The following is a 27,103-nucleotide window of genomic DNA, read 5'->3' on the forward strand; positions in this document are numbered from 1 at the left end:
AAATCGAGGTGTTGACTGGGATGTGTTCTTTCTGGAGACTAGGTGCCATGCAGGGTGTTATGAAGGGTCTCAGCTCCCGCTCCCCGCATAAGGATGCAGGACATGCTGAGGCCAAAAAGGAACACCCACGGAGCCATAGATAGGGGAGTCATACCACCATGTCTCCCTGGCGGCTGGGTTAGAGACACAGGAAGCAGGAGTCACATGATGATCCAAAAGCTGCCGTCAGCTTTTTCTGCGTGCCAACCCACCTCACTTGCTAACTGCTGTCCACGCCTCTCTGCAATCCGCGCTTGCTAGCATGGCCACTGCAGTCATATCAGTGGCTAATGGCCAACTGGTAACAGCTGATGGCCATATACTACCCGAGCCAGCAGCTTTCCACCTGAGGCCGAGAGCCTGGAAGCTGCTCTCTGGGGCTCTGTCCCCACACTAGGGGAACATTCTTTTCCTTGCTTTTCCAGCTTCTAGAGGCTGCCTGCATTCCCTGTTTTTTTTTGGCACCTGTATCTTGGAAGCCAGCAGTGTAGCTTCTGCAGATTGATGCTTCACTAACTTTGACGGTCCTGCTTTCCTCTTTCACTTACAAGGATCCTATAATTGTGTCAGGCCAAACCAATAATCCAGGATAAAATCCCCATCTTGAGAGCTTTAATTTAATCATATCTGCAAAGTCCCTTTTTCCATGTAAAGTGTTAACATGTTCACAAGTTTTGGGGATTAGGAGGACATGGACATCTGAGGGTGGGGTGCATTTTCCTGTCTACCACACCTAGTTAAAACACATTCCTGTCTAATGGGTGCCTTAACAGGTTCTTAGCTACATAGGGCTTGGACTTTATAATGGCTCCAATTTTGTTTTGAAATTTACCATTTATGGTGGTGCATATGATCTATCATTTTTAAAAATTTTAAGTTTTTTTTTAAAGATTGTGTTGGTGTTTAAGGATTGTGGTGGATTGGAGATTAGTAAATACAGTATTTAGGGGCTGGAGTTTTACCTTGGAGAATGAGATATTTGGCAAGGTTTTGAACAAGAAGGGAAAAAAAAAAGAGATCTCAAACTGAACTCTCTAAGTGCAATGCAGGGTGTCATGCAGGGTCTCAGCTCCTGTTCCTCATATAAGAACTCAGGATATGGGGAGGCCAAAAAGGAACTCCCACGGAGCCATAGGTAGGGGAGTCATACCACCGTTTTCTGATGGCGGCTGGGTTGGAGACACAGGAAGCAGGAGCCACATGATCTGCAGCCCGCTGTCTGCTTGTCTGCCAGCCAACCTCACTTGCCAACTGCAATCCCTCTTGCCAGCCACCATCCGCGGCTAGCGTAGCCACGGCAGTTATATTAGTGGCCAATGGCTCACTGGTTACAGCTGACGGCCAACTCGCCACAGCTGATGGCCATCCAATCACAGTTGATGGCCATTTACTACCCGAGCCAGCATCTTTCCATGTGAGGCCGAGACCCTGGAAACTGCAGTCCTGGCTCTGTCCTCACACTATGTTAGAAAAAGTGAATTAAGCAGACAAATTTTTGGTCCTATAAATAATAATTATTTGAAGTAACAGATACCATTTTATTGAAAATCAAAATGATAAAGATTTTCATTCGCTTTAAAAACGGAATCCTGCTTGTTTTCTTTTCTGGTGTTTAATACATGCCTTTGGAATATATTTTATGTTAAGACACTTTTAGAAATAGCTAATATATTCTTGATTGTTTATTAATGCTTATAATTTACTCTTTTAAGTTCTTTTATATGCCAACAATTTTAGAATAATCAGGATATGTTGAAGTTGACATTTCCTCTCATGAAAATTTCTGTGTTATTCATGGTCTTTCTAGAAGGAAAGCTTGTGTTGTCTGATATCTCCCAACTTTGGTTAAACATCCATTTGAAAAGTATTATTTCTCATGTTCTCAGCTTTCCTTTACTTCCATCAGAAGTAATGATGCCCACTCTGCCCTCAGTATGAAACTACTGGAAGACTACCCACAAGGGACAGCAACCAGAGCTTGCTTTCCACCTGTGCTTTTTTTTTTTATTGACGCTAGTAACTGTAATTGAGTAACTTTCCCTGTCTTCATTCTGTCTGTGAATTTAGGCTTTTTCATTCGCAAGAGTGGGTAGTAGGATCTGTCATGCTTATAAAGTGGTGATGAAGATCAAATGAGATGGAATTCAGAAAACCTTTGAAAATTATAAAGCCCTATAGAAACACTGACATAATGCAGGAAACGTCAGACTGTTTGGTGGACATAGAAAGTGCTTGTGAAGGATCAGTAAGGAAAAGGGGGAACTAGTATTTACTGAAACCTACCCTGCTCCCAGTTTTTTCCCACCATGATTACTTCCACCTCTGCCTAATGCCCCCATCCAGAAATATGTTAAGAACAAGACTAAGAACATTGCTCATGCAGGGGTGTCATGCAGGGCCTCAGCTCCCGTTCCCCACATAAGAACGCAGGACATGGTAAGGCCAAAAAGGAACACCCATGGAGCCATAGATAGGGGAGTCATACCACTATATTCTCCCTGGCGGCTGGGTTGGAGACACAGGAAGCAGGAGCCATACTATCTGCAACTTGCCGTCCACTTCTGTCTGCCAACCAACCTCACTTGCTAGCTGCAATCCACCTCTCTGCAATCCGCAATCTACAGTCCACTTGCTAGCTCAGCCACCACTTTCTTGCTGGCCCCCATTTGCTGCTAGCATAGCCACAGCAGTTATATTAGTGGCCAATGGCTCACTGGTTACAGCTGATGGCCAACTAGCCACAGCTGATGGAATCCAATCACAGTTGATGGCCGTTTACTATCCGAGTGAGCACCTTTCCACGTGAGGCCGAGACCCTGGAAACTGCACTCCTGGCTCTGTCTCACAATTGCTAATCTCAGAATTTGTAGAAGAGCTGGAATGGCAGGACTGCCTTGATAAGTAGTTGCTTATGGGTTGATAAACATTCTTCCAAACCTTCCCCATTGCTTAAGGTAGTGATTCCTAAAGTTAGCTACACCCTTGGTGGTATGTGAGATTTTTGTTGATTCAACTTGGAACAAGGGAAGGGGCCTTTGGAGAATCATTGAATTGGTCTGAGCATATCAAGAGGTGTATTAAGAAAGCACCTTTGGGCTTCATTTTTGATCTCTTATTCTTCTAGAACATTCTGTATCATGGTACTTGTATAATCTTTCCAGCCAAATGAGTCTTCCTTTTTTTTCATATTTATTTGGATTCCTGTCATGTGTCAGGTTCTGTTAGTGATCCAAAATCCTTAAGACCCAGCTACTGTCTATCCTCAAGGAACCTAGTAAGGATGACAGACAGGTACATAAATAGGCTCTCTTTGTACTTTCAAAATCCTTTGTGGTTTCCTATTGGCTAAGAGGTAGTTTCAACCTCTGTACTTTAATGAATTGGGTTTTCCAACTTTCTATCCCTCTATTTCCTTACACTTTTTATAGCTGAGAAAGCCCATTAGGGTCATGCCCTTTCATGGTACCACCATTCCTCCAGCCTAGAATGTCATATTTTTTCCTCTTCAAATGCAGGGTGGCCCCATGTGTCATTAACTTAAAAAATATTTATTGTCCTAGGCTGTAGGAATACAGAGGTGAGACCAGCTTCTGCTCTCGCAGGACTTTTGTTTTAAAAAGGAATTTCAAAGTTCTCTCCCTCCTCTTCATGGCCATGTATTTGCCACTGTAGCAGATGCTGCCTTGGGTTGTCTTCTGGCAACGTGGGAGCTGTCAAGGGCAGGGACCAGAGCTTTGTACAGCGCTTACACGTGAGGCACTCAGTAAATGTTTGGTGATGGTGATACGCTGCATTCCAGGATGGGTATGGGAGAGGCTGGGATTAACTTCTCTCAGCTTCTGCTTTCCGTGCTATTTCACATTTCCTCAAAATGGCACTTTATCTTACTTGAATAGCATGTAATTTAACTTAAGTGTTTCTAGAATAGCATGGAATTTTCATTGGTCCAACATTTCTAAAACCTACAAGTTGTAGAGGAAGAAATCAGCTAACAGTGGAAATTTAAAACCATAAAAGATAGAAATTTTATTAATTAAAAGTAAGTTGAAAAGTTAATTACTTTATTCTGTGGAAACTTGTATCTGTGTATTCTGTGGAATCTGTGTATTGTATCCGTGTATTCTGTGGAAACTTGTATCTGTGGAAACTTGTAAGATTAGAAGAAAGTTTTTCCCCCAAATTTTTTATCAAAAATTAATTTACGCTTGTTATAAAATTGTAGATATTGTAGAAGTGAAAACCCCACCCCAACCTCCCCTCCCCACCATGTGCTCCTACCACACAGAGGCGACCATTAAGAGTTTGGTGAATATTCTTTCTGATTTTTTTCCTATACATAAAGTCATTTAGATTCTTAGAAGAAATGTATTCAGATCAACCCCAAAATAGGCACCAATTTAAACATATAACCCCTATTTTTAAAATACATACATAGGCCTTTATCTTGCTCAGATAAACTTTTTAAGGATATCTTGTGTTTAGCTCCGTGAAGTCTTGCTTTGTCTGATGGTTCTGAAAATTTTGCATCCTTACAGCTCACCCCATGTCACCCACTAAAGAAAAAAAGGTATCCCTTTTTACAATAAAAGCTTATTTTTGTGTACAACTTTTGATTTTTCATATTTATTAACTCATTTACTTTCCAAATTGGTTTGTTGGAGGTAGGAGTCAGAAGAGGGGTGGAAGGCAACCCCTCTGATCCTACTGTACCTGGTTCTCCATCACCTGTCTAAAGAATTGTGTGGAAAGTTAGCCCTGTCCTCAGAGGCCCTCCTGGAACTTCTCTGGACCCTTCCCCAGGGGACTCCATTTCAGAAACACGGGTTTCTTTTCAAAGACAGAAGTCTTTAATACAGAAAAGAGTTCTTTGTCTTCTAGGTATGTACATGAGGCATTCATTTCTTAACTTGATTTTCTTTCAGTGATTCATTATGTAACCTAACAAGTTCTTTTTCTTAAATCTCGAAAGTGTGGTGCCGACACCCTTTACTGAGTAAAGAGACACTGAAACATGGTTTGGAAACTAGTGGTAATCTCAGCAGTGGGACCTGGGTGGGACTTTGGCGAGGAGCTCCTGGTCAGACTAGTGTTTGGCAGTTAGTGGTGGGCTCGAAGCAGCTGGCTGACTCCCTGGCTGGGCCCTGTGTGGGTCCAAGTCATTGTAAGTACAGTAAGCTAATTAGATCGTTTCAAGGGAGATGATCAGGCACTGGAGATCTGACTCTTCAAACTAAACAAAAAATTAAAAAGACCTGACTGATAAACTGTAATCATAGCTTATAAGTTTATACTTAACCTTATGTGCCTCTGTAAAATGGATAAAATTGCACTTGTTTCATAGGGTTATTATGAGAATTGAAATTCATCATTCAGGCCATTCGTCATCAATTCATTGAATAAATTTGGAGTGCTTGGTAGCAGGGGCAGTGGTGAGAAGTGATTAGATTCTGGATATTTTGAAGGTGTAGGACTCCAGATTTGCTAATAGATGGATTGGTTGTGGAGTGTGAGACAGAGGAGCCAAGATAACTAAGGCTTTTAGCCTGAACATCTGGAAAGATGGAGCTGCCACTTACTGAGAAGGGAGATATGGGAGGAGTAGGATTAAGGAGCAGAAGTAGGCATTTCGTTTCAGACATCCAAGTGGAGATTTGGGGTAGGCAGTTGGAAAAAAATCACTCTGGCGTAAAGGGAACAGGTCCAGGCTAAAGCTACGGATTTCGGGGTCATTAGCAATAGATGGTATTTAAAATAATGGGATTAGATGAGATCACTAAGGATTGACTGTAGATAGTGTGAATAACGAGGACTAAATAAATGTTGGCAGTCACTCACTCCCACTGTGACTACACCTACTCATATTGTTACTGTTTATTGGAAGCATTACAGAACTGCCAGGTGAACCCAAATCTCTCATTTTCTTAGTACAAATCTTTTTGAGAAACCAAAGCCATATTATACTATAGAGACTATAGATACTATAGAGACTATAGTATAGTATCAGGACACAGGGATTTGGGTGATCCTAGTGAACTGTGTTCCCGAGTCACCCCCTCAAAGTCACCCACCCACAAAGCTGGATGGGCTCAGGCATTGGGAGTCATTAAGCCTCGGTTTGAGTCCTGGTTTTACTTTGTACGAGCAGTGAAACCTTTTTGAACTTTGCTTCTTCATCTGTTCAAAGGGGTCATCTTGCAGGGATGGTAGGCAGGGATAGTAGCTGGATTCAGGGAGATAAATGTTATTTTATCCCTTTCCCCTCCATTCTGGGCCAGTTAAGTTTCCCTCTCTGGAATTCATGAGATACTGATATTGTCTCTTTTGTGCTGTCTTTTATTTTTTAAAAATTTTTATTGGGGAACAATGTGTTTTTCCAGGACCCATCAGCTGCAAGTCAAGTCGTTTTCAGCCTAGTTGTGGAGGGCTCAGCTGATTGGCCCGTGTGGGTATCGAACCGGCAACCTTGGTGTTATGAGCACTGTGCTCTAACCAGTTGAGCCAACCAGCTGCCCTCTTTTGTGCTGCTTTTTAAAAACTGATCCCAACTACCAGCCTCATAATGATAACTTTCCCTGGTGCAATGTGATTCATTGCAATTAATTAGATTACAGTTTACAGTTTAGCCTCCTTAATTGGATTTAGAAGACACTTTTATCAGCAACACATTTATTAATTTACTTTGAATGCAAATGATGAAATCTAATATTTTTTCCTAAGGGCTTCAGCTTTCAAAAGAGAATGGCACATCCCTGCTTGCCCCATGAAGATACAGACAGCAAAGTTATAATTTCTGAGCCCTTGTAGCCGTGTGTAGCAGCCAGAGCACCAATATTTCCCTTGGTGTTCTAATACGGTCTTCAGGAAGGAAATTTAAGAAGCAGTTCTAATACCACAACTGCTGAAGCTGTCTGACGGATGGTGTGGACCACTCACTCCAAGAAGTAGTAAATTCCCATCGTTAGAAATGTTCAAGCAGGTATAAACTTCCAGTTATAAAATAAGTCCTGGGAATGTAATGTACAGCATGGTGACTAGTTAATAACACTGTGTTGTGTATTTGAAAATTGTTAAGAGAGTAGATCTTAAAAGTTCTTAACACAAGAAAAAAATTGTAATTATGTATAGTGACAGATGTTAAATAGACGAATAGTGGTAATAATTTCAAAATATACACAAATATCGAGTCATTATATTGTATACCTGAAACTAATGTTATTTTTCAATTTAAAAAGATTATGCTTTCATTGTGGAAGCTAGATGTGCCAGAAAGGGGGTTTTTTTCCCTTGTAATATCATGGCCCAGAGAGAACCTCTGCAGCCATGTTCTATGCATTAGCTAGCCCCCCAAATAGGATTATGCTCTATGTGCTATTTGTAACCTTTTATGTCTTTAGAGAATGTGATTTAAGACTCAAGCCACTTATTTCTTCTTTCCTTTTTATCCTTTGAGATTAATAGAGAAATAGTAGCCCACCCAATATTCCTTTGTGTTGTTTAATTACCTGCTGAAAAAATATAAGTCCTGAAATACTATAAATCATTTGCATTTTGTGGTTCCTTAAAATAGTTTCTTTTAAAAGCTCTACTCTAATACCCATTACCTTTTATCACCCATTTTCTTCAAAGAAGACTTAAGTAAATACTATAACAATTTTATTTTTACTCATTCTATGACCTTTCCGTTAAAACAATGACAACCATAAAGCAGATCAAATTTGGACTTGTAAGCATGTATGAGGCAATTTCTTTAATTAGATCTTCAGGAATTGTGTGGCCTTAATGGAGCTCTTTCAGAAAACTGCCATTGAGCTATCTAGAGGGATATACATTGCTGCTTGCATAGTAGCCCCTCCAGCATTTAGCAGAATTTAATCATACTCCCCTGAAAGACAAATACTCTCATTTATTTCTACAGCCTTTTGTATGTACTAAACCATAACAATCCCTTAGGTGTCTGGCAGACTAAAAATAGTCACACATTTGTAGAATCCTGGGCTTATTGCTGCATTTTTTGTGTGCTATGTAGTTGTCATGCAGGGTGGCATGCGGGGTCTCTGGTCTCGCTCCCCACATAAGAACACAGGACATGGTGAGGCCAAAAAGGAACACCCACGGAGCCATAGGTAGGGGAGTCATACCATTATATTCTCGCTGGCGGCTGGATTGGGGACACAGGAAGCAGGAGCCACACTATCTGCAACATGTCGTCCACTTCTCTTTCAACCAACCTCACTTGCTAGCTGCAATCCACAATGCTAGCTCTGCCAAGCCACGCCACGCCACGCCACGCCACGCCACCATCTTCTTGCTAGCCCCCATTTTTGCTAGCGTAGCCACGGCAGTTATATTAGTGGCCAATGGCTCACTGGTTACAGCTGACGGCCAACTAGCCACAGCTGATGGCCATCCAATCACAGTTGATGGCCATTTATTACCTGAGCCAGCATCTTTCCACGTGAGGCTGAGAGCCTGGAAACTGCACTCCTGGCTCTGTCCCCACAATAGTATTATGAAATTATAACGAAAGTTAAAACTCTATCATCCCGGTTATTTCTGGAATTACTTTTAAAGTGTGAACGTTTTCAATGGGCAGGGTTGGGCAATAAGCACTGGGTTTCAAATAAAAAGTATTTTTAGAGCTTTCTTATATGGCATCATAGCACATGTCAGACTGTGATAATAATTACTGGCTTTTAAAAATAAGCAACTTGAAGATTTTAATTTATTTTACATGATATTAGGTTGGTGCAAAAGTAATCGCGGTTTAAAAGGTTAAAAATAATTGCAAAAACCGCGATTACTTTTGCACTACCTAGATGCTTAATATGTTGAAAGGATGCATTGGTTATTGTTTTTTTATGTTATGCAATAACATGTTTGCACTAAAATAGAAGTCCGCTAACTTGCCACCCTCAGGTAATATTAATAGTTCCAGATGTTATACTAAGTTCTAGCTTCATTGCCTAGTTTTGTGTGTTTACTCAGTACAGAGGGCAATTTTATGTGTAGAGAAAGAAGGCAAATTGGATGATTAGGGATTCTAAAATAATCTAACTTCTAAAGCTTTTCCGAAAACTTGAGAATTGTTAGAAACCTTGCGCCTTTTATTTCTGTGATCTCTCTGAGGAGAGGGGCTGTGCTTCATAACTCCATCATCAGAAAAGATCTGGCATTCAGCAAATCTTCAGTAAGTGTTGAATGAATGAGTTGGTTGTGCTCCTGATTTATCCTCTGGGAATTTTTCTGCTGTTATTTATCACTAAATTAAATCAAAAGTTATCCTTGCCCAGTTTAAATATTTATCTGTGCTGGAGAATATAATAAGTGATAAAATGCTTTCTGTCTCTCTCTAGTTACTGCAATGCCTTTGCTTGGTATTATTCCCATAGTAGCAGATGAGAAAACTGAGGCTCAGAGAGGATAAGTTACTTGAACACAGCTAGTAAAAGGCAGAGGTAGGACCCTGGCCTGACATGCGCCCGGAGTCTGTATTCTTCTCTTGTACGGAGGTCAAGGACCTGGGCTCTCGGCATCAACAGGCTCTTCACGAAGTGTTCTGGGTACCAACAAAGTGGGATATAGGAAATTGGACGTGGTAAAGCACAAAGTAGTATAACACGGCATGCATTTTTATAACTTTGGAGTACTTCAACTTTTCAGTTACTAGGAGGCCCTGAATCTAACCAACAGTTTTTCCTTGGAATATTTCTAGTTGCTTGGGAGTTGGGAAATAATGGAGGCAGGACACTGGAGGAGGCTGACCTAAAAAGAAAGAAGCAGGTTTAGGATAAGGGATCGAAATGGGCCTGCTTGTTTTTAAATTGTGAAACATTTAAAATGAGCAGGAAAGATTAATGTAATGACCATGCACCCACCACAAAGCTAATTAAATTTTGATACTATGTTTGTTTCAGATCGTAAGTAAAACATTACAGCTGTAACAGGCCCTGAGTACATCCCTTTTTGTATTAGACTTTTATTCATATGTTGAAGTTTATATTCATGTTGATAAACAACTTCAGTACATTCATGTTTAACTGCTTTATAATGTTTTAGAATATGACTAACCCTCAGTTTATCTGTTCTCTAGCTGATAAAGATTTAGGTTGTTTCCAGTTATTTTGTTATGATACCCAGTGCTACAATAAACATTTTTTTCACTTTACCTCTTGTGCACATGTGTTAGCTCCTCTGTGGAGTATGATGAGGAGAGGAGTGGCTAGCGCTTCAGTTTTACTCCATCTTCTCAGTCATTCTCAAGGGGGGGCAGTTTGCAGTCCCACCACCGTGCATGTGTGGGAGAGAGATGTTATTATTAGAAGAATAATTAGAATAAAGGAAGAATATAAGGGGCACAATAGAGGGCGTGATGGGAAAACTAAGTACAGGTATTTAAAGCAAATCAGAAGTGTATCAGTAGGGTAAAAGGAATCTTGCAGAAAAAGAAAGCTTATCAATCTGAGCTCTTCATTTTCCTTTTAGATCAAGAATGAGTTTTTGTTGAGCTTGAACAAGGTTTTTCTGTCAAGCATGTCGAAAAATTTGCCTGATCACACTGTTCATATGCTTCTAAATCTGCTGAATGATCCATTACTTACTGGACTGCCTCATGAGAACAAGCGAAATAGAATGGCTTCTTTCTTTTTTCTAGGGCAGGTGAAATTTGAATAACGTATTATGAAGAGAGATAAACACTTCAGTCCTACCATTTAGAAAAAACCATAATAACTTTCTTGTGTTGTAATATTTCATTTGGGAGTGTAATTTAAGTTGAACTTAGACTTTGCTCTTCTAAAATATTAAAAAAATTCTAGTTATGTAGTCGAACCTTTGTGCCTGTCAGGGAAACACTGTGCACACTAAAAATCAAAGAGAAAGAAACAGTTTTGTACGAATAGAATTACCATATGACCCAGCAATCGCTCTCCTGGGTATCTACCCAAAAAATTTGAAAGCATTTCTCTATAGAGACACGTGTACTCCAATGTTCATTGCAGCTTTGTTTACGGTGGCCAAGACATGGAAACAACCAAAATGTCCTTGATAGACGAATGGATAAAGAAGTTGTGGTATATATACACAATGGAATACTATTCGGCGTTAAGGAAAGATGATATAGGAACATTTGTGACAACATGGATGGATCTTGAGAGTATAATGCTAAGCGAAGTAAGTCAGACAGAAAAAGCAGAGAACCCTATGATTTCACTGATATGTGGTATATAAACCAAAAACAAGACAAACAAATGAGAAACATAAACTCATAGACACAGACAATAATTTAGTGGTTACCAGAGGGTAAGGGGGGTCGGGGGAGGGAGATGAGGGTAAGGGGGATCAAATATATGGTGATGGAAGGAGAACTGACTCTGGGTGGTGAACACACAATGGGATTTATAGTTGATGTAATACAGAATTGTACACCTGAAATTATGTAATTTCATTAACAATTGTCACCCCAATAAATAAATTTAAATTAAAAAAAAAAAAAAGAAACAGTTTTGTTCATATTGATCTATTAACTATGTCCTAACCATACCATCCCTCAGGGCTGTTAGTGGGAAATAAAAAATTTTCTGCCAGCTTCTTTCTCCTCTTTTTGCTCTTGTTCACACTTGTAATAGTATTTAAGAAAATGTGATGGTCTAGAAGCTTGTAACAAGGAGGAGGCCGAAAGGGGAGAGAGGGAGAAAGCACAGATCCGTGGCTTTCAGATGTTCTCTGCACCCCACAGAGCCAGGCTCAGGGCCAGTTCTGATTAGTACTGATCAGAAGAGATAGGTGCTCTGTTTGGCACAAACCACCCTGTGATAGTACACACTTCATGAATTGGAGCTCATTCTTATTACATTAGTGAGCCCTCTTTGCACGGATAGGATTGCTTACCTGCAGGGCCTTGCGCACACCTTGCGGTGGTATGGCAACATTTGAAAGCCTGTGGCTCATATCTCTGGCTTATATGCCCCACAGATCAGGTGACCCTACAAAGAACCTTCCCCTACCCACACGTTCTCTCTGTGGAACATTCTCCACTCTGGTCTTCTCCAGATTAATCCTATTCATCCTTAGTGGTTCCCATACTTTTTCTTCTCAGGATTGCTTTATACTCTTAAAAATTACTGAGGAACCAAAGAACTTTTATTTATGTGGGTTATATCGATCAATATTTACCACATTGGATATTAAAACTGAGAAATTTATTCATTTTAGACAATAAATCTCATTACTTTGTTGACAGAAATATATTTTTACAAGTAATAATTTTTTTGTTTGTTTTAGAAAACATGGTTAGCATTGTTTTACATTTTTGCATGCCCCTTCAATGTCTGGCTATTGAAGACAGCTGGATTCTCTTACCTGCATTGGGTCTCTTGTGATGTCACATATCGTGTAGCCTCTGGAAAACTATTACACACTCCTGAAAGTGATGAAAGTGAAAAAGGCAACATCTTAGTATTCTTATGAAAATAGTTTGACCTCTTGGGCCACCTAAAAAGTGTCTGTTTATACTCCTTGAGATTAGGGATTATGTATGGTTTTTGCTCTCAGTTGTGTCTCCCACCTCCTAGCACAGGGCCTGCCCCACACTGGACGTTCAGTAAATATTTGAATAAATAAATTAGTGAATGAATTATAATGAGCATACTTTTTAAATTCAGCTCAGTTATAGAGTTTCTCTTAAAACGTAAGGCCTTCTCTGGATTCACACAGCGATCTGTACTCTGCTTGTTGTACCGATTGTGTCACATTATAATTTTTTGTTTACCTATCACCCACCCCGACTAGATTCTTAAGCTACTGAGAATAGGGACTGTGATTTATGTATCTTTTCAATCCCCTTCTCCATGCTCCCCACTCAGCAACTAGCATATCTTGGTATATAGTAGACATTAAAAAATTGTTGAAAAAATTGTTGCAGATGCTACAATTGCAAGTAAAGATATATATTTTGACCTAAGAAAAATCATGTTCCCAATGCATGAATTACTGACAGGTTATTTCATTTCTGAATTGTTTTGCACATCACTTTCTTACAGGGTATTCTATAAGTAGTCTGATTTCCAAGAAAGAATGATGGTGAGCAGGTGTTTTTTGAAAAACATTTATCATGCATGGGTCCTATTCTTTCAGCAGATGTTTGTTATGTGCATGCACCTAGTACTGCGGTATGCTTTGGGGTGCAGCTGTGGGCCACATCCCTGCCCTCCAGGACCTGTGATCTAACAGTCTAAGTTCAGGAGTCAGCAAACTTTTCTGTAAGGGTCTGAATATAGATGTGTAGACTTTGGGGGCCATAGGGTCTTGGTTCTAGATACTCTGCCATTGTGGCCCCCAAGTAGCCATAGATACTATATAAACATGAGTGTGGCTGTGTTCTAATCAAAGTCCATTAACAAAAACAGGAGGGAGAACAGATTTGGCCCAGGGGCCATAGTTTGCAGCCTCTTGATCTACTTCATCTATTGCTTGGTCTCTGTCTCTGTCTCACTCAAACAGCCACAGCTGCAATTTTCATGTCTTCAGTGAAATTTTCAGTGGCTCATTTGCTACAATTAGCTTAGGTGAGATTGTTGAAGAACTTGATCTCATGCAAATGACTAAAGCTAATTTCTGTTTTTTCTTTTACTCCTTTATCCAGGACATTCTATTTCCTTATATAAAAGAAAATGTTAAAGAGTACCTGCAGACGCACTGGGAAGAAGAGGAGTGCCAGCAGGATGTCAATCTTTTGAGGAAACAGGTTGGGACATTTCTATTCCATTGCTTCCACATTCCCAGGTGTCTTAGCAATGAGGATTCCTAGAGACTTAGAATATGCTCAGAGCATATTGTAAAAATAAGTGCTCTGGATTCACAGGGCATGGAAATTGCAGTGACTTGCCTGCTGGGGAATTTACAGTACATAATTAAACAGCCAGACCATGGCAGTTTATTGTCTTTTTCTGGAGCTATTTCAACTGCATAAAAATATCACATGTTTATGAAACTAAGCGCTTTCCGGGTGGAATGCCAAAGGTTTTGTGCCGTCTTCACATTTTTCTTTAATGTCTTCAAGTGGTAGCACCTCATTCTCCACTCTCTTCTGCCTCGTGGCAGGAGCCGCTGCTGACCCCTATGACCCGTGACCCCTGCACAGTGCTCCTGGGCCCTCAGGTCCACACAGCTCCTCCAGACCGCTGACCCAGCTCACTCTTGGCCAGCCCTCATCCCAGCCTCCGTCTCATGTGCTCTATTCCCTGTTCTCTCCCCAGGTTTTAGTCTCTTTCCTTCCACATTGTGTGTTGTGGAACTCCTACCCTGTTGTTTTTCTTATTAAAATTGCTGGCAAAGCAATTTGCTGGCAAAGCAAAAAAAAAAAAATCAATGGCAAAGATCGTACCTGCTGCACAGAGCTAACTTTCTGGCAGTTATTTTCTAGTTCGTTTTTCTGCAATGGACAATGTGGAATGCTCTCTGTGAATTTTCTAATATTAGGAGTTAGGATTGGAGATACAGTCACATACTTTTGGGCATGGGATATTTGAGTTTGTTGAATTTTCTAGGTAATGCGTAATTAGTCTGAAACATTCCCCTCCTTCCCTTTTTTGTTGTCTCAACTCTTGTTGAAACATGCACACATATTCCCTCATTGGAGGATGTAAATCATGGAGTCTTCAGAGGTTGGACATATACATTGTCACAGAATCATTGCTCCAAATAGCTGCTAGAGCTTTTGCAAGATGTGGCAAGTGGCAGGAGACTGCATGTGACCCAACCCCAGATACGACTTCACTAGCTTCTTTTCGTTGAATTCTAGGCATAAACTAATTTTAGAGGTTTCCTCTATTTTCACCTCAGTTGTAGAGAGAGGAAATGATCAGATTTGATTGAAGTCCTGATTTGCTGATCCTGGCAAGTGAATCAGCAAACCATGTCTTACTATATCATTTTGTCATTATGTGCTGCCTCTCTTCTCACATACAACATGCCTCGGTTTAAATTTCAGCTTTAGCAATACAGGAAAGGTAAAGTAAATGTATTAATTGTAATCCAGTGTCTTTTAAGAATCATTCAAATCAGCCCCAAAGTGTAGGATACTTTAATTTGTCACAGAGCTCTGTCTAACGATAGTTGGAGATCATTGGTCTGCTTGGTTATCCGGTCTCAGTTTAAGTGCTCTGTTTTTAAATAAATAAGAAACTTGTTTATGACTTGAAGGCTGAAGACGACTCCCACCTGGATGGTGCAGTTCCGATCCCTGCTGCGTCTGGAAACGGGGCGGATGACCTGCAGCAGACAATCCAGGCCGTGGCAGATAATGTGTGCTGGCAGATGGCTCTGGACCGAAAGACCACGGCGCTGAAACAGCTGCAGGGCCACATGTGGAAGGCAGCGTTCACAGCTGGGCGCATGAAAGCGGAGTAGGTAGCTGGTCATGTGACTCTGAACATTTCACCAGCCTCAAAACCAAATACATTTTCCATTAATCCTCTCTCTCCAGTGTTGTATGGTTAGTAAAACAGATAAAATCAGCATTCTGTTTATTCGAACAAGTGAATGTTTCGTTTTTATAAGCTGGGATAAAGCATTTCACCCAGCTGAATTCTCCAAACCTGATGTTTGGCTTTGTAGGAGGGCTGAAGGACTTTTAATCCCAGTGGTAAAGCAGCTTCCTATAAAATGGTGACTTTCTTGAACTAAGTCATACTTGATCCTTTGCGTATGAGTGACAGCACTGGTGGGCTGCTTCCCAGGACTTTAGATCACCCGCGTTCTGCTTAGAGAAGTGAGAACACTATGAAATTGTGCACCCTGTCACTTTGAGGGTACTTAGCATGTCAGCAGGGCCACTGTGTTCTGTGCTCTTTTGAGCACCTTCCACAGACCCTTTGAGTCCTGGTTATGGAGTTCCTGAAAGCACTCCTGCTGAAGGAGACTCATGAGTCGTTGCTAAGAAATTCTTAGAAAGACACTGCCACTAAGGATTGTATGTTGTCTGATGTAAACCCTAAGATCCAAGACCATTTCCAGCTGCCTATATTTCTTTTTTTCCTGCAAATGAGATGCCATTCCTTTATTTATGCTCTACAGGGGGCTTCCACCTTTTAAAGAATGCATTGGAATTCAAGGGTAGGCCGATGATGTGGGAATATCAGCTAGATCACTTTGTAAAACACTCGAGTGGAGGCAGGAGACTATGCTCAAAGTACTTAGCCCTTCTCTTGGTGTTGGTCCCTTAATTATAAATAAAACCAGGGACTTGCAATAAGTTATCTTGGACTTCTAAGCCCTGCTTTAGACCAATAACAGCCTGCATATTCAGCATGGAAAAATCCTGTCTCTGAGTGCAAAGTAACACACTAGCCCACCATTATGTGTACTAGTTTTGAACTAGTGGATTTCTTTCCTTCAATTAGTACAGCATATTAAACTGTTTTATCCAGTAGTAGAGTTCACTGACATTTTTCAGTTAATCTTTTTTTTTTTTTTAAAGATTTTATTGGGGAAGGGGAACAGGACTTTATTGGGGAACAGTGTGTACTTCCAGGCCTTTTTTCCAAGTCAAGTTGTCCTTTCAATCTTAGTTGTGGAGGGTGCTGATCAGCTTCAAGTTGTTGTCCTTTCAGTCTTAGTTGTGGAGGGCGCAGCTCAGCTCCAGGTCCAGTTGCCGTTGCTAGTTGCAGGGGGCAAGGGCACCATCCCTTGTCGGAGTCGAACCGGCAATCTTGTGGTTGAGAGGATGCACTCCAACCTACTGAGCCATTCGGGAGGCAGCTCAGCTCAAGGTGCCGTGTTCAATCTTAGTTGCAGGGGGCGGAGCCCACCATCCCTTGCGGGACTCAAGGAGTTGAACCGGCAGCCTTGTGGTTGAGAGCCCACTGGCCCATATGGGAATCGAATCGGCAGCCTTCGGAGTTAGGAGCATGGAGCTCTAACCTCCTGAGCCACTGGGTCGGCCTCGTCAGTTAATCTTTTTAAAGATGACTGGCTCCATATGCTTCTCTTGTTCACCAGTCTCTCCTGTGATATTTCCACCACTGAATATGGAAGATGCTGTAGAATTGGTAAACTACGCTGAGTGCCAGGAATCAAAAAACCAGACATTGCTGATTAGCAAATGTGAGATGGTACAAGTCTTAACTGATTTGTTACATAATTTTTTTTCTGTATAGTAAAACTTTAGGCTTTCTTAATTCTTAAGGAATATAATTATGTTTTCTAGCTAATCAAGGATTAATAGCTTTGAGACCCCAAACATCTTTTAATTGTTTGCATGCAGATCTTTCTAAAAGCATTTCCATGCTTTCTTAAGGCACACTGTACATAATTTAACCTTTTCATATCATGAATTACATCAAAGATTGCATAATAGTACAATATTGTTGCTTTTTTGAGTTCCTTGGGAATTTAAAAAATCAGTTTCTTATTTCACCCTTTTATTCTGTAGTCACTTTGACTATCATTAGTGGAGCTGTCAAAAACTATTCTCTCCACCTAAATTGTTGCGTCTAATCTGCTGTGATCCTAGAACTCTGGTGACATATTTATTGGATCTGCAGAAGTTCATAGTCTCGTGGCGACCATTTGGACACACATAGAAAAACTTGTGGCAATTATTTTGGCTGGTTTTCATCTAACTAGATAATGTGTTCCTGCATTTTAACTTGATGGTCTTCCCTCTAGGTTCTTTGAAGATGTAGTTCCAGCAGTCAGAAAGTGGAGAGAGGCGGGAATGAAGGTGTATATCTATTCTTCAGGGAGTGTAGAGGCACAGAAACTATTATTTGGGCATTCTACGGAGGGGAATATTCTTGAGGTAGGTTACCTGATTACTTTTTTTTTGATAGTATCAAAACAAGAAATAATGAATGTGAAAGGATATGCTACAGTTTTAAGCTACATCAGCATTCAGATAATTGTGTTTATGTATGCTAAGCACAATGTAAAGGGAAATGGAAAAGCTGGGAGGAATACATTATAGGCAATGAAATGTTTCTGTGGTGATAATCTTTGCATCAAAGTTTCTTAAACTTTGTTGTGAATAAAGGTCACCTGGAGAATTTGTTAAAAATGTACATCCCTGGGCTCTGCTTCCCAGAAAATCTGAATCGGCGGTCTGGGTTGGCGAGGCAGGAATTTGCATTTTTAAACATCCACTGTAAGCCATTCTGATGATGGTAGTACTAGAACCATATGTAAAATACAGCTAACAAGACATGAGCTAGCTTGTAAATCAGCTATCTTGCCAATTTTGGAAAATCATCAACTCAAAGGAAACTAATGGTAGCTCCTTTGTCGGTCTAAAGAAGCAGGTAAAATGTAAAAAAATAGTGACAAGCCACTATCTCGCCCAAAATAACACAGACTTCTTGAATGCAGCAGAGTACAAGGTAAATTGTTTGTTTCTGGTACTTTGGAGAGGTACAGATTTCATTTTAGCAAAGCCAGCATTCTTGTGTAAGAGAACTGGATACATTTTTAAACAACGATAAGTTAAGGCCACCTTTAAGATTTCTTGTACGTGAAAAAATTCCTGCTAGCTCCTCTGTCCTACCATCCCTATGGCCCCTGGAGGACAGGGTGGTCATTGGTAGAAGGAAATACATTTAGGGCTTCAAAAACTCGATACAGGCTGAACTTAGTCATAAAAAACAGGTCATTCAGCCAACTGTTTTTAAAAATGTTTCTTGGTCCTCTACCATGTACAGAGAACACTCTGGCTTTGGAGGGTTTCATATTCTTATTTTAGTACTTTGCTGCTTTGCATCTTAGTTCTAAAACAAATATTAAATCAGTAATAAACTCCTAATTATTGGTAACTGTTCTTCTCTGAATACAGACATAAACTTGTTTTCTGCTCTCTCTGATGTAATAGACAATAAGATGAAAACAGGATATGAGAATTACCTACTGAATTCAATAACAAAAACTTTATTTCCGGTTACTAAATGAGGCAGATTTGAGGGAAAAAATATACAAGATCAGCCTTAACTTTTTAAAAGTTAAAAATAATCGTAATATTAATATTACCTTAATGTGTCTTTGAGTGATTATTAGGCTTGTTTTTGGTTTGTGAAAACTTCTGAAAATATTCAAAAGATCACATTATAAAAGGTGATCCTTAATATGGACTTATTTTTATCACTGTTGGTTAAATTAGCAAATTACACATTTGACTCCAATTATTTCTAAGACGGCAAGGGTATATAATTAGCCCTTGGGTAGAATTTCAAAATATTTTAATCAGAAAATGAAAGTTTCTTAAAAGTAAAGTAACAGCTTATTAGTGAGGCAGATTAGAGAAATCTGTTTGTTCTGAGATTAAAAGGACAGTGTTCAGAACCTTTCATCAGGAATGAAATCCAGTCCAGTAAGTAGTTTGAGTGTGAATAGTGTTTAAGGATAGAAAGTAGGGCATAAATGTTTTAAAAGATTTGGAAATAAAATTAATGTTAATGAAAGAAAAGCAAATAGATTATAAAATCATCTTATATATGTCAAATTGGTAGTTTTGTTCTTTGAAATGTTTATTGCTATGAGATCTTTGTATTTACTGTTTGCAGCCTCCATAAAGTGTTCTATTAAGTAGATACTTAGTTATTATATATTGAGTGGTAAAGTCACTGTGATTGTCATATATTTCAGAGATAAGGGATGACAGACAGAGGGGTCCGGGTTACAAGCATATGTATGGTGTCAGTCTTTCCCCTTCTCTGTATTCAGCTTGTAGATGGTCACTTTGATACCAAGATTGGACACAAAGTGGAGAGTGAGAGTTACCGAAAGATTGCAAACAGCATTGGGTGCTCAACCAACAACATCTTGTTTCTGACAGATGTTACTCTAGGTGAGTAATCTGACTTCTTACTCCAGGATGGGAGCTGAGCCTGGCACTGCAAACACATTGCCTCTTTAAAGAAAGTTTATGTATGGACCCTTGAAAAACGAAACCGTTTTATTAGGTTGGTGCGAAAGTAATTGCAATTTAAAACGTTAAAAATAATTACAAAAACCACAATTACTTTTGTACCAACCTAATATAAAAACAAACAGTGAACTATACCCACCTCCCACTCCATGTACCCATCCTTGGGGGTTGTGTGTGGGGAAGTGGCACAGGAAAGAGTAATTCTTCTCATTTTAACTCCTTATCCATGGTTCCATGTCCATCACTTTGTGCGCGCGCGCGCACACACACACACACACACACAGAGATAAAATGGGAAAATAACAAAGGCTGACATATGTGGTATTGTGGCATGGAGTGTGCAGGCAAGAATATGAGGGTGGGTGCGTGGCTAGTGGAGGACAATAAAGTCACAGTGGACCTGTATCACATGTATTTAATAGCAGGGAGATACACACTCAGCAAAAAAAGGAGAAAAAGGACTGTAGTGAGAGCGATTTTGCCTTGTCATTCCCATTGGTGAGCACTGACCTGTTGGTGAGTAGGGCCCTCATCTTTGTCTGCTCTCAGATGGTCTCAGTAGCGCAGCCCCCCCTCGTGTGGTGAACTTCAGGCCTCTTGGTGCATGATTCACCTGTTTAAAGACAGACATCCTTTTTACCCAGCATGGCCCTCTTTATACCGTATGTTAGCAGATGCATTATTATAACTTTAAGGATTGAATCACAGAACAGGATGTATTGTACTTTATTGGCAATACAAGTGGTTTCGAGAGTAATTTTGACCAAATGTAAAACATGCTTTCAAGCATCTATGTAAGAATGTACGTCCTCTGGACAATTGCAAAGGGGAATGATGGTGAATGAGGAAACAGGCAGCAGCAGGTGAAGAGATAGAGCGGGCAGGAAGGTGGTCTCTGCTGTTCTTACCTGAACGCCCCTGGTTGGTGAGGCTTTCCACACTGCCCAGCCTGGCCCCGGCTTTTGATTGTGTGGTCCTTCTCCTTAGAGGGGTGCATCTCCCAGGTGGCCTACTTTTGTGTATTTATAAGTGCACTTGTATTTGAAGGCAGTTCTACGTATTTGTGTTTCTGCCACTTGCCTTGGATTGTAAGTTTCACCTTCCGTCTACCCGCAGAGCAAGTCTCTGCAAGCTGTGCAGCTGCTCCAACACACTGTGTCTGTGCCGGGGGCTGGGGAAGGGCGTTGGGGAACTAGGGGGCAGGCGGGGGTTGCTCTTGTGCCTAGATGACCCCACGTGGCTCCTGGGCCCCTTGGAGGCAGCCTCAGCATCTGTAGGTGGTATTCCTCCCTCCAGCCCTTCTGTGTGTTGGCGCAGAACTACAATCACCCCTGGTCTCACTAGGACCTTCAGAGATGGGCCCAAAGGCATGGCAAAGGCAGCTTGCCTGTGGGAGTGTGTATGAGTATCTTCTACTGCTGAGCCGTGGGCTTTTGGTCTGTTGTGTTCATAAGTAAGAGTTGTAGGTATATAAGCAAGTACTAATTTGCTAAGCGGTTTGAGAAAATCTTATAACCAGCATAGATCATCAAATGCCTTCAAGAATTTGTAATATGTTTTCCAGAGAAAGAGAGGTAAAATAGGCTCAATTTCACCTGACATACAATAGACATTCAGTAATTGTTCATATCTTTGTTAAATTTCAGGCCTTGGTGAATCTAGCCTGGAATTTTTGATCTAGGTAGATATTATTTAGTGGGGACCAGCCTCTGTCCTGCATATCCTCCTGGCTTGGGTCAGCTTCAAAGTCCAGAGTGTTCTATAAACTGGCGTCTCCTTTTTTTACATCTTGGAATGCTTTACATTTGCATGTCTGAGTGCACGGAAAGTGAGAGACAGACAGATGTGCAGACATACTGCTTCAAGGTTCACTGTAAAATTAGGCAGCCAGGCCACTTAAATGAACCATCAACAAGCCTTAGCCTTAGCAACAACCATTTTTACCTGGTTTCTACATTGAACTATAAATGTCCTGTAAATGCCTATCATATTTCCATATAGAAGCCCTTTACTGATTCAAAGCTATATCCTCTCCTAGAGTGGCTTTTGGGGGCTTGGAGTGGTGGGGTGCAGAGTGTGCTTTACTGTCTCCATAGGTTAGGGGTGCACCAACAGTTTCTGTGAGGAATGATAATTTTGCTCCTTATGAAAGGAGAGAGGCCTTGTTCTGGGGAGTTTGTCTGATTTAATCTGAATTGCATTTCTTGAATCATTCACATAAAGGGGGCTGTTGGAGATGAAAGTCTGTGGTTTGCCCTGTATTTAATTTCACTAGCATTTTGAATGGTAAGTTTCCGCAGGCTTAGAATTAGGGACCTGTTTTGTGGCTGGAGCTCCTCACAAAGCCAGCCTGTCCCGAGCATTCTGTGATTCCCTAGATCCTCGCCCTGTCCTCCACCTTTTGGTTACTATTAAAAATTATAACCCGACTCTAAGACCACATATAGTTTCTTCACAGTCTTGTCTTCAGCCATTTTTGTTTTCTAGTTGCCATCATAGTACATCTGTAATTTCAGGTCTTTTTCACGTAAGCTATTTCCTTAGGTTGCAGTCCCAGAAATTATTCCTATATTTTTTTAGAGAACAGAGATGATCCCTAAGTTGGCCTCACAACAAATTGGCTCCCTCGAAGCCCTCCACACAGAGGTTTCATTCCTGCCCCTTGTCTTCTTCCAGCCCCACGCCTGGTGGTAGGGCCAGAACTGGACTCATCTGTGGCTGGGAGAGGACCAGGCAGCTGGCTGCCTGCCCTGCTTGTATCTGTCATCTCTGAGCCGGTGTTTTGGTACCACATGCCCAGAATTTCATTGCCAAGGCAGAGTGGAAGACTAAGTGATACCCCAAATAATACCCAATTACAAAAGAGAGAACTGAAACACTTTTTCCCTTCGGAGGAAAGGAAAGTGGTCCAGGGTTTTCAGTCAACAAGTATTCTTATTAAGTGTCTCGGTTAATAGAGCAAATGGGTTCTTAGGGACAAAACTTGCCCCATGGCGATCTAGGCAAGAGGCTGAATGAAGAATAGTCACTAGCTAGCGTCAAGTCTCACTGGATCTTGATGGCTCAGCTGGGTAGAGATCCTGAGTTTGCTGGTTAGGAGGACAGCTTAGCTTGAGGCAGTTGGGCTCAGAACTAAGGGTGGGGCGGAGTTGAAGGGAGGTGCCTCTTCTGCTGGAATGAATGACACCTGCAGTTTGCCTAAGGAGGGAGGGGATTGTCTTGTACTTTTTTTGTTCTGGAGTAGATGACAGCCCTTTCATAGGAAAAGCAGAAGACAGACACTGGCGGAGGTGGGTAGGTAGAAGAGACAGCTCTGCCTCACTTACGTGCTCTGGGAACTGCTTATCTCTCAGCACCTGCTGCCCTTTAATTAATCCATTCAGATGCTGAGACTGTTTTCCAAATGTTGAGAAATGGCTTGAGGTTTCTTATAACACATCTAAATTCCATAGAATGTGTTTCAGATTCTTCCCCAGTTTTGCTCTGTCTGTCCAAGCATGCCCCATCTTGCTGACCTATCTCCCACACTGACTTGCTCCATTCTTCCAGTGTTTACACATGTATTTTATGTCTGCTTAGAATGCTTCCTGTCTTACCAGTTTTCTTTCTTTGAAATTTCTGATCAAATCTCACCCTCTGTGCAGAGGAGTCATTTATTAAATTGTGTATCCTAATTCAGTAGTTTCACGTTGGGGACCTGAGAGTCTTCATTTTTTTACGAGCTTCCAGGTGATTCCCACACTGCTGGTCCATGGAACACACTCAGAGTAGTAGTACTCTATAGTAGAATTTGACAAATTTGTTCTGTAAAGGACCAGATAGTAAATACTGTAGGCTTTACAGGCCTTAAATTCTCTGTCACAACTATTCAGCTCTGTCCTTGTATAGGAACCACAGCTAAAAATGATACACAAATGAATAGGTATGGCTGTGTCCAATAAAACTATGTTTACAAAAACAAGTGACAGGCCTCAATTTGCTGACCCTTGTTTTAAAGCACAGACCACAGAGTCAGACTGACAGTTTCAAACGTTAGCTCTACTACTTGCTAGCTCTCAGTTTCCATATCTGTAGAATGGGGATAGTAACACTATACCTCAGGGTTGTGACGATTTAGATGACAATGGGATCTCCACGAAGGTTTTGTTTTGCTCTCTGTTCCTATTGTGTTTCCCTGAAAATAAGACCTAGCCAGACAATCAGCTCTAATGCGTCTTTTGGAGCGAAAATTAACATAAGACCCAGTCTTATTTTACTATAAGATCTGGTATATAATAATAATATAATATAATGTAATGTAATGTAATATCATATAACATAATATATTATGATATAGCTACCGTATTTTGCCGTGTATAATATATATATTTTTGCCCAAATCTGTGAGGGAAAAATAAGGATGCACGTTATACATGGGTAGTACTCATTCCGTATCTATATAAATGTTTTTCATTATTTATGCTTATGAGTTAAAAGTGTAATTCTAGAAATCAGTAATTATCCGTATGCAAAATAATCGCCTGGAATATGATAATCGGCTTTGTTGAACTTACGACGCACTTGCAGTGACAGAGTTCTTGGCCTTCTATGATGCGTAAATATCTTAAATTTGTTACCGGTGCATAAAATTTCTTGTACCTTGTATCTGTTCTTGTGTTTTGTAATTATTTATTATATAAAACTTCTTGTACCATAATGTTAAAAAATAAATGCTAAAATTCCTTTATAATACAAAAAACAAGTACCTAAATGTAAACAAATAAATATTTGAATGAAAACATTAAAATGAAATACTTTTTCCCTCTGAAAGTTTGGGCCAAAAATGTGGGTGCGCATTGTACTTGGCAAGATACGGTCAATACAGGGTGTTAAAGGGCCACATAGGATGCTCTAAAACAGATGATAGCGGTTCTGGAAGATGTTTGAGCTGAATTTCAAAAAGGAGGAATTCGCCAGGCAAAATAGATAGGCAATCTAGCCAGGGGTCATGACATACTTGGGCTTTGGATGTGAGAGCAGGTATATTGGCCTGATTAGATCCTGGGATTCCATATCTGCTTAACTGGTATTAATTCCTGACAGCCTGCCTTTTGGGAAACAGTTCAGTTCTCTGCAGAACTCATGGGAGGGAATGAAGGAAACTTGTGGACAGCACATGGCTCTGTCTTGCATTTATAAGTACTTAATAAAGCTCCGAAACCTAAGATACACTGTCGTTCTAGTCTGTCAGGTACAATTATGTATTTACATTTTTTATTATTACAGAAAACTTAAAAACTGTAAAAGAGAATAATATCACCAACACCCCATGCCCATCTTCTGGCTTCAGCAGTTATCAAATCAGGGACATGCCTGATTCTTACATTCCCACATCCTCCTGATTACTTTGAAGCAAATCTCAGCCATTGTGTTTTGACATTTCTGACACATCTTTTGACTTTCACAGAGGCCAGTGCTGCTGAGGAAGCAGCCGTGCACGTCGCTGTGGTGGTGCGACCTGGCAATGCGGGGCTGACAGATGACGAAAAGGCTTACTACAGCCTCATCTCATCCTTCAGCGAACTGTGCCTGCCTTCCTCAACCTAGAGAGGCTTCCTAAGGAACAGCGAACTGTCCTCCCGGAGTTGTCCCTGTAGTCTAGTTTTATTCTAATGGTAAAAGTAACTTACTTAGAAAACACGTATAAACACACATGTATGTATGCAAGTATACGTATATGTGTGTTCAAATTACCTTTCAAGACACATAAGCGGGGGTGGGGGGGCGAGAATCTCAGTGCAGTGAAAAGGAAACTTATTGAAAGAGGCTTTATATGTAGAAATTATTTGAAACCATAACTCTAACCCTTATTGAGGGCAAAATGTAGTTGACAGAAGAAATCACTACAGTACAGATCAAATGTGTTAATGTTTATCAAGTTTGTGTACCAAAATGGAAAGGTAGGTTTGAGAAGTTATTCAGAAGCCTTGTTGTTTAAAAAACTGGAAGTATTTCAAAGACTTACTGCTAATAATAATTCATCCCCCCCTTTTAATTATGAGTTGGAAGATTACAGTAGCTGCGTTTCAAAATGTTAGCTTCCCTACATACAAAAAACAAAGCAATTTATTTCTACTCCAAGAGCAAAATTGGGAAAGGAAGCTTGAGTTTTGATCAATCAGGTATCTATTACTTAAGAAACTTTCTAATAATTGTGACACCCTCAGCAAGCAGTTGCCTTACCAATGAAAGAGGTGCATGGATACAACAGGTAATATAGAAATGTGGTTCTTAACATTCTTAACAAAACAGTGCTCATGCTGCCAGTTGTTTTCATTATAGAGTTTATAGTTGCCTTTCTAACTCCTTCTTAGCACAGTTTGAGAATACATGTTAATCGCTATCTACTATTAAAAAAAAGGTTTACTGAAATCAGTTTATAAGATCTAGAAAAGCCCTAATATGTACTGTTTTCTTCTGAAATGTATGTGAGAAATGTAAATTTTATAACAGCATTATTTATCCTGGTTCAATTCTAATGGGATGTCATGTTAATTTCATGTTGTGATTAATAAAAACATTTTCTTCACTCAGTTTTATATAGATCCCTGAAGTGTACCACATACTGCCGTAGTCAAAAGAGAAACTGTAGAGATTTAAAAAATAAGAATTTATTTTAGTTTTTCACTTAATCGTGTGTGTGTGTGTGTGTGTGTGTGTGTGTGTGTGTATTTTAATGGAATGCCACTGGAAAGTCATTGGTTATTATTTGAAGTATGACTAACCTCATTGGTGATTATTTTCTTTTGGATAGTAAATATTGTTTATGAGTGAGGGGGTCTTACACTTTTGAAACTCTTATACTTGAGGTATAGGTTGAAAGAGGAAATTATTCTTCTAATTAAGAAAAACTAATGAATCTTGGAATAATTTTGGGAATACTTACAATAAAGAAAAGGAAGTAGCCTTGCAAATATGAGAGGACAGGGAATATAAAATATTTTTTGTTGATAATTTTTATCTTCTAATAGCTAATTAAGAAATCTAAGGACTGTGAAAATACAGAAGAGTAGTAAAAGGGAAATGAATTTAAGTAAATCTTAGAAAGGAGAGTAATTTGTAAATGATGATAAAGCCACAAATGGTAATGAAATGTTGAACTTCATACGATTTCTG

At 40.2% G+C, this 27,103-nt stretch overlaps 1 protein-coding gene across 7 annotated transcripts in view; it reads left to right on the plus strand.

Annotated features, from left to right (window-relative positions):
• The window catches only part of ENOPH1 (enolase-phosphatase 1), a 33,250-nt gene extending 6,730 nt beyond the window's left edge, over positions 1-26,520 (plus strand). For 6 of the 7 annotated variants that reach the window (XM_081057630.1, XM_081057634.1, XM_081057633.1 and 3 more), the window contains 5 exons: positions 13,679-13,780; positions 15,238-15,440; positions 17,704-17,836; positions 19,744-19,867; positions 25,395-26,520. In XM_081057630.1, coding sequence (XP_080913756.1) covers positions 13,679-13,780; positions 15,238-15,440; positions 17,704-17,836; positions 19,744-19,867; positions 25,395-25,534 — 702 coding nt within the window. In that variant the 3' untranslated portion in view covers positions 25,535-26,520. Of the gene's footprint in view, positions 1-9,350; positions 11,209-13,678; positions 13,781-15,237; positions 15,441-17,703; positions 17,837-19,743; positions 19,868-25,394 lie in introns of those variants that run through there. The other variant, XM_081057632.1, reaches the window with a different exon arrangement.
• The last annotated feature ends 583 nt before the right edge of the window (positions 26,521-27,103 follow it).

The sequence above is a fragment of the Rhinolophus hipposideros genome (assembly GCF_964194185.1).
Source record: "Rhinolophus hipposideros genome assembly, chromosome: 1".
Classification (NCBI taxonomy): domain Eukaryota; kingdom Metazoa; phylum Chordata; class Mammalia; order Chiroptera; family Rhinolophidae; genus Rhinolophus; species Rhinolophus hipposideros.